This window comes from Electrona antarctica, assembly GCF_951216825.1.
Source record: "Electrona antarctica genome assembly, chromosome: 11".
Taxonomy (NCBI): Eukaryota; Metazoa; Chordata; class Actinopteri; order Myctophiformes; family Myctophidae; genus Electrona; species Electrona antarctica.
This window is the reverse complement of record NC_136792.1, coordinates 48968744-48979110: the sequence shown is the minus strand read 5'-3', so window position 1 is coordinate 48979110 and position 10367 is coordinate 48968744. Positions and strand designations below refer to the sequence as shown.

Genomic DNA, 10367 nt, shown 5'->3' with positions numbered 1-10367 from the left:
ATTGCAGGGGTATGGACCTTATTGCAGGGGTATGGACCTTATTGCAGGGGTATGGACCTTATTGCAGGGGTATGGACCTTATTGCAGGGGTATGGACCTTATTGCAGGGGTATGGACCTTATTGCAGGGGTATGGACCTTATTGCAGGGGTATGGACCTTATTGCAGGGGTATGGACCTTATTGCAGGGGTATGGACCTTATTGCAGGGGTATGGACCTTATTGCAGGGGTATGGACCTTATTGCAGGGGTATGGACCTTATTGCAGGGGTATGGACCTTATTGCAGGGGTATGGACCTTATTGCAGGGGTATGGACCTTATTGCAGGGGTATGGACCTTATTGCAGGGGTATGGACCTTATTGCAGGGGTATGGACCTTATTGCAGGGGTATGGACCTTATTGCAGGGGTATGGACCTTATTGCAGGGGTATGGACCTTATTGCAGGGGTATGGACCTTATTGCAGGGGTATGGACCTTATTGCAGGGGTATGGACCTTATTGCAGGGGTATGGACCTTATTGCAGGGGTATGGACCTTATTGCAGGGGTATGGACCTTATTGCAGGGGTATGGACCTTATTGCAGGGGTATGGACCTTATTGCAGGGGTATGGACCTTATTGCAGGGGTATGGACCTTATTGCAGGGGTATGGACCTTATTGCAGGGGTATGGACCTTATTGCAGGGGTATGGACCTTATTGCAGGGGTATGGACCTTATTGCAGGGGTATGGACCTTATTGCAGGGGTATGGACCTTATTGCAGGGGTATGGACCTTATTGCAGGGGTATGGAACCTTATTGCAGGGGTATGGACCTTATTGCAGGGGTATGGACCTTATTGCAGGGGTATGGACCTTATTGCAGGGGTATGGACCTTATTGCAGGGGTATGGACCTTATTGCAGGGGTATGGACCTTATTGCAGGGGTATGGACCTTATTGCAGGGGTATGGACCTTATTGCAGGGGTATGGACCTTATTGCAGGGGTATGGACCTTATTGCAGGGGTATGGACCTTATTGCAGGGGTATGGACCTTATTGCAGGGGTATGGACCTTATTGCAGGGGTATGGACCTTATTGCAGGGGTATGGACCTTATTGCAGGGGTATGGACCTTATTGCTGGGGTATGGACCTTATTGCAGGGGTATGGACCTTATTGCAGGGGTATGGACCTTATTGCAGGGGTATGGACCTTATTGCAGGGTATGGACCTTATTGCAGGGGTATGGACCTTATTGCAGGGGTATGGACCTTATTGCAGGGGTATGGACCTTATTGCAGGGGTATGGACCTTATTGCAGGGGTATGGACCTTATTGCAGGGGTATGGACCTTATTGCAGGGGTATGGACCTTATTGCAGGGGTATGGACCTTATTGCAGGGGTATGGACCTTATTGCAGGGGTATGGACCTTATTGCAGGGGTATGGACCTTATTGCAGGGGTATGGACCTTATTGCAGGGGTATGGACCTTATTGCAGGGGTATGGACCTTATTGCAGGGGTATGGACCTTATTGCAGGGGTATGGACCTTATTGCAGGGGTATGGACCTTATTGCAGGGGTATGGACCTTATTGCAGGGGTATGGACCTTATTGCAGGGGTATGGACCTTATTGCAGGGGTATGGACCTTATTGCAGGGGTATGGACCTTATTGCAGGGGTATGGACCTTATTGCAGGGGTATGGACCTTATTGCAGGGGTATGGACCTTATTGCAGGGGTATGGACCTTATTGCAGGGGTATGGACCTTATTGCAGGGGTATGGACCTTATTGCAGGGGTATGGAACCTTATTGCAGGGGTATGGACCTTATTGCAGGGGTATGGAACCTTATTGCAGGGGTATGGACCTTATTGCAGGGGTATGGACCTTATTGCTGGGGTATGGAACCTTATTGCAGGGGTATGGACCTTATTGCAGGGGTATGGACCTTATTGCTGGGGTATGGACCTTATTGCAGGGGTATGGACCTTATTGCAGGGGTATGGACCTTATTGCAGGGGTATGGACCTTATTGCAGGGGTATGGACCTTATTGCAGGGGTATGGACCTTATTGCAGGGGTATGGACCTTATTGCAGGGGTATGGACCTTATTGCAGGGGTATGGACCTTATTGCAGGGGTATGGACCTTATTGCAGGGGTATGGACCTTATTGCAGGGGTATGGAACCTTATTGCAGGGGTATGGACCTTATTGCTGGGGTATGGACCTTATTGCAGGGGTATGGACCTTATTGCAGGGGTATGGACCTTATTGCTGGGGTATGGACCTTATTGCTGGGGTATGGACCTTATTGCAGGGGTATGGACCTTATTGCAGGGGTATGGACCTTATTGCAGGGGTATGGACCTTATTGCAGGGGTATGGACCTTATTGCAGGGGTATGGACCTTATTGCTGGGGTATGGACCTTATTGCAGGGGTATGGAACCTTATTGCAGGGGTATGGACCTTATTGCAGGGGTATGGAACCTTATTGCAGGGGTATGGACCTTATTGCAGGGGTATGGACCTTATTGCAGGGGTATGGACCTTATTGCAGGGGTATGGACCTTATTGCAGGGGTATGGACCTTATTGCTGGGGTATGGACCTTATTGCAGGGGTATGGAACCTTATTGCAGGGGTATGGACCTTATTGCAGGGGTATGGACCTTATTGCAGGGGTATGGACCTTATTGCAGGGGTATGGACCTTATTGCAGGGGTATGTGGACCTTATTGCAGGGGTATGGACCTTATTGCAGGGGTATGGACCTTATTGCAGGGGTATGGACCTTATTGCTGGGGTATGGACCTTATTGCAGGGGTATGGACCTTATTGCAGGGGTATGGACCTTATTGCAGGGGTATGGAACCTTATTGCAGGGGTATGGACCTTATTGCAGGGGTATGGACCTTATTGCAGGGGTATGGACCTTATTGCAGGGGTATGGACCTTATTGCTGGGGTATGGACCTTATTGCAGGGGTATGGGACCTTATTGCAGGGGTATGGACCTTATTGCAGGGGTATGGACCTTATTGCTGGGGTATGGACCTTATTGCAGGGGTATGGACCTTATTGCAGGGGTATGGACCTTATTGCTGGGGTATGGACCTTATTGCAGGGGTATGGAACCTTATTGCAGGGGTATGGACCTTATTGCAGGGGTATGGACCTTATTGCAGGGGTATGGAACCTTATTGCAGGGGTATGGACCTTATTGCAGGGGTATGGACCTTATTGCAGGGGTATGGACCTTATTGCAGGGGTATGGAACCTTATTGCAGGGGTATGGACCTTATTGCAGGGGTATGGACCTTATTGCTGGGGTATGGACCTTATTGCAGGGGTATGGACCTTATTGCAGGGGTATGGACCTTATTGCTGGGGTATGGACCTTATTGCAGGGGTATGGAACCTTATTGCAGGGGTATGGACCTTATTGCAGGGGTATGGACCTTATTGCAGGGGTATGGACCTTATTGCTGGGGTATGGACCTTATTGCAGGGGTATGGAACCTTATTGCAGGGGTATGGACCTTATTGCAGGGGTATGGACCTTATTGCAGGGGTATGGAACCTTATTGCAGGGGTATGGAACCTTATTGCAGGGGTATGGACCTTATTGCAGGGGTATGGACCTTATTGCTGGGGTATGGACCTTATTGCAGGGGTATGGACCTTATTGCAGGGGTATGGACCTTATTGCTGGGGTATGGACCTTATTGCAGGGGTATGGAACCTTATTGCAGGGGTATGGACCTTATTGCAGGGGTATGGACCTTATTGCAGGGGTATGGACCTTATTGCAGGGGTATGGACCTTATTGCAGGGGTATGGACCTTATTGCAGGGGTATGGAACCTTATTGCAGGGGTATGGACCTTATTGCAGGGGTATGGACCTTATTGCTGGGGTATGGACCTTATTGCAGGGGTATGGACCTTATTGCAGGGGTATGGACCTTATTGCTGGGGTATGGACCTTATTGCAGGGGTATGGAACCTTATTGCAGGGGTATGGACCTTATTGCAGGGGTATGGACCTTATTGCAGGGGTATGGACCTTATTGCAGGGGTATGGACCTTATTGCTGGGGTATGGACCTTATTGCAGGGGTATGGAACCTTATTGCAGGGGTATGGACCTTATTGCAGGGGTATGGACCTTATTGCAGGGGTATGGACCTTATTGCAGGGGTATGGACCTTATTGCAGGGGTATGGACCTTATTGCTGGGGTATGGACCTTATTGCAGGGGTATGGAACCTTATTGCAGGGGTATGGACCTTATTGCTGGGGTATGGACCTTATTGCAGGGGTATGGAACCTTATTGCAGGGGTATGGACCTTATTGCAGGGGTATGGAACCTTATTGCAGGGGTATGGAACCTTATTGCAGGGGTATGGAACCTTATTGCAGGGGTATGGAACCTTATTGCAGGGGTATGGAACCTTATTGCAGGGGTATGGACCTTATTGCAGGGGTATGGACCTTATTGCAGGGGTATGGACCTTATTGCAGGGGTATGGAACCTTATTGCAGGGGTATGGACCTTATTGCAGGGGTATGGAACCTTATTGCAGGGGTATGGACCTTATTGCAGGGGTATGGACCTTATTGCAGGGGTATGGACCTTATTGCAGGGGTATGGAACCTTATTGCAGGGGTATGGACCTTATTGCAGGGGTATGGACCTTATTGCAGGGGTATGGACCTTATTGCAGGGGTATGGACCTTATTGCAGGGGTATGGACCTTATTGCAGGGGTATGGACCTTATTGCAGGGGTATGGACCTTATTGCAGGGGTATGGACCTTATTGCAGGGGTATGGAACCTTATTGCAGGGGTATGGACCTTATTGCAGGGGTATGGACCTTATTGCAGGGGTATGGACCTTATTGCAGGGGTATGGACCTTATTGCTGGGGTATGGACCTTATTGCAGGGGTATGGACCTTATTGCAGGGGTATGGACCTTATTGCAGGGGTATGGACCTTATTGCAGGGGTATGGTAGCCTGGCTAATAAGCCAGACTAATATCACACAACACTGTCGCGGTATATCAGTCTGGGCTGGCTCCACTTGGATTTCATTTCCCGGGGGGCGGGTTCAAACATTTTCTCTTTGACGCAATTGGTCAGAGCTACTGTCAGTCAAAGGTCTCAAGCATTGAACGTCACTGTACCAAAGCCCGCCCATATTGCATACCGTGTCCCGATTGGTCCGACCTGTTCTCGATTGTAGGAAAGAGGCGTGCTACTGAGCCTCGCCAGACCGAAATCCGCTGGTAGGCAACTTTTTTTTGCCAACGGCTGATTCGGTCTGGTTTATTAACCAGGCTAGGGGTATGGACCTTATTGCAGGGGTATGGAACCTTGGGCACGGGTTACCAACATTGGCACAGGGGAGGGTGATCACTGTGTGAGAGAGAGAGAGAGAGAGAGAGAGGGTTTTTTTCTTTTCAAATTAAATATGCAAAATAGTGTTCAAATTACATCCTGCATATAATTCTACATTCATTCAAACTCCTAACTCGGACTCGGGAGGGACTCGCATCCAGATGTGAAAGAAAATCTAAATCAAATCAATCTGTTGGAAACTAACTAGAATTAGCCCTTCACTAAGTCCCTCCCCAACCCATCCTTGTCCAATAGGCACGTTAGCAGCAAAGAAAGCTTGACCTGCATAGCAACCGTTGCTAAACTATTTGGATTGGCGTTGGACAATCGCTTTTTGGGGTGGGATTTAGTGACAAGCTGGATTTTATTTTCACTATTTTTCAAAAATAGCAGACCTACAAGCTCGTAGCGCGCCACTCGGTGGCGCGCTATGAGCTTGTAGATCTGCTATTTTTCAATAGCTAAATTATAACAATGTTTAAAACACCAAAAGGGGTTCCCGCCCAAAATGGTTTAAGGTTATTGTAGCAGTCAATTTATATTGGGGGTCGGGAGGGGGCGGGGCGGGGGTCCCGAGACATTGCCAAAGCATTTCCGGGGGTCCCCGGCCAAAAACGTTGAGAACCCCTGCTATATAGTTTCAGGCGTGTGCTGCGTGCAGATTCAAAATGAACATTTTTAAATTAATAAAATCCGCACTTCCAGTCGAGTAAGAGTCTTTGTTTAATGATGATAGTGCTCCGCAGCAGCAGTCATACCAGACAGACCCCCTGCTGTTAACATCATAGCATCATTCTCATGGTGGTCTGTGTCTCTCTCAGGGCATGGTGATAACATCATAGCATCATTCTCATGGTGGTGTATCTCTCTCAGGGCATGGTGATAACATCATAGCATCATTCTCATGGTGGTGTATCTCTCTCAGGGCATGGTGATAACATCATAGCATCATTCTCATGGTGGTGTATCTCTCTGGCATGGTGATAACATAATAGCATCATTCTCATGGTGGTGTGTGTCTCTCAGGGCATGGTGATAACATCATAGCATCATAGCATCATTCTCACGGTGGTGGTGTGTGTGTGTCTCTCTCAGGGCATGCCAGAGCAGTGGGCTCGTCTCCTCCAGACCTCCAACATCACCAAGCTGGAGCAGAAGAAGAATCCTCAGGCTGTCCTGGACGTTCTCAAGTTCTACGACTCGAAGGAGACCGCCAACAGCCAGAAGTACATGAGCTTCACAGGTACGCACACACACACTCGCACTCACAGGCACACACACACACAGGCACGCACAGGTACACATACACACACAGACACACACACAAAATGACATGCACAGTTTGCACACACTCGTGAAAGGAACCGACCTGCTCATCAGTGAGAGACTATAGCGGTTCAGTAGCCAGAAGGGAAGAGCTCTACGGCCTGCCGATAAACGTCTGTTTGTTCCTGTTTGTTTTTGCATTGCAGATAAAAGCTCCGATAACTACAGTTCCTCCACTACCACGGTAAGACTTCTCTTTTCACAGCACGCAATGCAACAAAATACTACCGCATCACTGCACATTGTTTCCTACTCTCTCTCTCTCCGCCTACGCTGTCTCCATTTACGTATTTGTTTTACCTAGGTTAAGGTTGGTAATAAAGTGCCCAGGCGGTGGCGTAACCGTCTGGGCACCCGACTGGTAATCCAGTCGCAGTGTGCCGCGGGTTCGACTCCCGAGCCCGACACGGCCTTTACTGCATGTCTTCCCCCATCTCTCTCCCGTTTCCTGTCAGCCTACTGTCTGTCCCTTCAAAAACCAATAAAAGGCGTAAGCCGCAAAAAAATATCTTAAAAAAAAAAAAAAAAAAAAAAAGTTGGTAATAAAGTTACGTTTAGGTAACTTTATCTCTCTCTGTCTCTCTGTCTCCTCTCTCTCTCTCACTCTCTCTGTCTCTGTCTCTGTATCTCTCTCTCTCTCTCTCTCTCTCTCTCTCTCTCTCTCTCTCTCTCTCTCTCTCTCTCTCTCTCTCTCTCTGTCTCTCTCTCTCTCTCACTCTCACTCTCACTCTCACTCTCACTCTCTCTGTCTCTCTCTCTCTCTGCATTGTGAATCAGCAGGTTTTCCCTCGCTCTGTGGCTGCAGGCCAATGTTGGGCCAATGTTGGGCTTAATGTATACATGATGCATGCAGAGAGAGAGAGAGGGAGAGAGGGGGAGGGAGGGAGGGGGAGAGAGAGAGGGAGGGAGAGACAAAGGCATGCAAAAACAGGTGGGACAGACGGGTAGTCAGACAGACAGACAGGTGAAGTGATGATGGGCTTAGGTGGTGATGTCATGGAGCCGTTCAATAGGCCAATCGGAGGAAGGGGACGTTCAGTAGGCCAATCAGAAGAAGGGGACGTTCAGTAGGCCAATCGGAGGAAGGGGACGTTCAGTAGGCCAATCAGAAGAAGGGGACGTTCAGTAGGCCAATCAGAGGAAGGGGACGTTCAGTAGGCCAATCAGAGGAAGGGGACGTTTAGTAGGCCAATCAGAGGAAGGGGACGTTTAGTAGGCCAATCAGAGGAAGGGGACGTTTAGTAGGCCAATCAGAGGAAGGGGACGTTCAGTAGGCCAATCAGAGGAAGGGGACGTTCAGTCCAGTTCCAATGAGGTGTCTAGATATTTAGATCTGTGCTCATTCTGGCTCTAACCCCCCCCCCCCCCCCCCCCCCCAAACAGAACTCCAAGGCCGTGTCGGAGACCCCTGCCATATCAACCGTATCCGAGGACGATGATGAAGAGGAGGTTCCCCCTCCCGTGGTCGCCCCGAGACCCGAACACACCAAATCAGTAAGCACACACACACACACACACACACACACACACACACACACACACACCTGAGAATGGAGCTTTCTTCCTAAAATGTGTGATTCATGGCCCGCCAGTATATAGGGTATGCGTGTGACATCATCATCATACCCGGAAGTTATGCGGGAACGCCTACTGAGTTACAAAAAACAGAAAAGTCCTATGTGATTGAATTAAATGAAATGAACAACATTAAATTCACTTTGCCACTCGATTTGCCACTCGATCTGCCATTCACTTTATGCATGCGCATACCCTCTATAGTCATGTGAATTGTGACATTCATACATTGAAGTTTATGATATTATAAGCTATTTTGCTGTATATTTGTTGATTGAAAAATACTTCATTAGCAAGTTTGTTAACAGTAGAGCAGTACAGTTAAAATACAAAACAAGCTCTTGTAGAGTCCGTTTTCGTTCGTTTCCGACGTTCTTTTGTCGGTTCACGCACTGTGTTTTGCTATGGTTGTCATTAGCTCCAGTTAGCTCATAACATTAGCGTCTGTTAGCTTCTGTTGCCACTCTCTCTGTGTTGCGGAGTATATCAAAACAAATCAAACTTTATCTAACGACCAAGATTGACCAAAGTGTTTTACAGATCAGAGGCAAAAACAGAACAAGCAAGAAACACAATAGTATAACACAAGAGTATGTGTTTTTTATGCCATTCAGACTATCATTGGCTTAGGAGGCAGCCAATCATGAATAGGTCGTCACTAAAGTCGTCTTTACGGTCGTCAGTAGTGGTGGGTGCAAATGTAGTCCAGGTGCTTTTTAAGCACCTGGCAAAGAAAAGGCTATGCGGGGCTTGGTTCCATTACTGTCCATTGTACTCTTGTGTTGTCTCATTGACATGTCTCATTGTCCAGGTGTGAACCAAAGGCTCTTTTTTTCCCGTATTTCTCCACACCTGGGATTTGAACGAAACACAATGTATTGTACTGTAAACGTAACACAGCGATACAGTGCATCCATTATACTCCGTACATTCTGTACCCAGCAACAGTTGTCCAGGGTTTCCCTCCCCTCTGAAAGGAGTACAGAATGTAACCAAATGGACCCGGCGAAGTGAGACACGTGTAGTCCCTCTCAGAGTTACAAGTGGGCATAAAAAGCACTGAGGAGGAGTTTGCCGTTTAGTCGCCCCAAAAAACTGCAGCCTCTGTAGTCTCTGTACACCAAGCAAATACCTGAAGGTTTCCATGTAGACCACTGTTAGTCACGCACACGCGTACACACACACACACACACACACACACACACACACACACACAACTCACACACAGCTCCTTTATCAGAGAGCTTGGCGGATGGGTAAGTGTCTGCCACTGTGGCGCCGATGCCGTTACCATGGTGACAGAGTGGCTTTGTCCACCTTACTGGAACTCCCAACACACACACACACACACACACACACACACACACACACACACACACACAAGTGCGCGATAATGCTGTTAAAGTCCAGTGGTGGAAAGTCACTATGTACTAATTTAGTACTGTACTTTACTTAAGTATTGTACTTAAGTACTGTACTTAAGTACAATACAAACACTGGTCTAACCTCTGTGTCTGTCTCTTTGTGACTGCCTCGTCTGTCTTGTCTGTCTCTCTGTCTGTCTGTCTGTCTGTCTGTCTGTCTGTCTGTCTGTCTGTCTGTCTGTCTGGGCGCAAGCACAAGAGGGCACCTATAGCCCAGGCGTCTCTTCCTGGTTTTTAAACAGATGACATTTCGCTATAGCGCGCTGCTGCAACTTGACGTGTCGGCAAAGCGTTGTTTTTTTTTTTGCCGACATGTCAAGTTGCAGCCGCACGCAAGCTTCATTTTCCATCCACCAGCTTGACGCCTGGGCTAGGCGCCGCTTTCTTGTGGCTTAGGTGTGCTTACACCGTCTGTCTGTCTGTCTGTCTTCATTCACACTAGGGCATTCACTTCTAGTCATTTTTACTAGTTGCCTAGTTTACTAGTCTACTAGTTTAACTACCTATTTTTTGGAAATACATATTTGTACCTTTTTAAAAACGGTGTACATTGGTGACTATAACTATAATCTAACTGATCTTGAGGCCTACAAAATCGGGGGAAAAAATATATATATATTTTTTTGTATTATTATTTTTTCTTATCA

At 48.0% G+C, this 10367-nt stretch overlaps 1 protein-coding gene across 1 annotated transcript in view; it reads left to right on the top strand.

Moving 5' to 3' along the window:
- Window positions 1–10367, top strand: part of pak1 (p21 protein (Cdc42/Rac)-activated kinase 1) — an 85722-nt gene that overhangs the window by 58536 nt on the left and 16819 nt on the right. The window contains exons 5-7 of the mRNA XM_079514387.1: window positions 6491–6638; window positions 6868–6905; window positions 8105–8215. Of these exons, the coding sequence (XP_079370513.1) occupies window positions 6491–6638; window positions 6868–6905; window positions 8105–8215 (297 nt within the window). The remainder of the gene's footprint in view (window positions 1–6490; window positions 6639–6867; window positions 6906–8104; window positions 8216–10367) is intronic.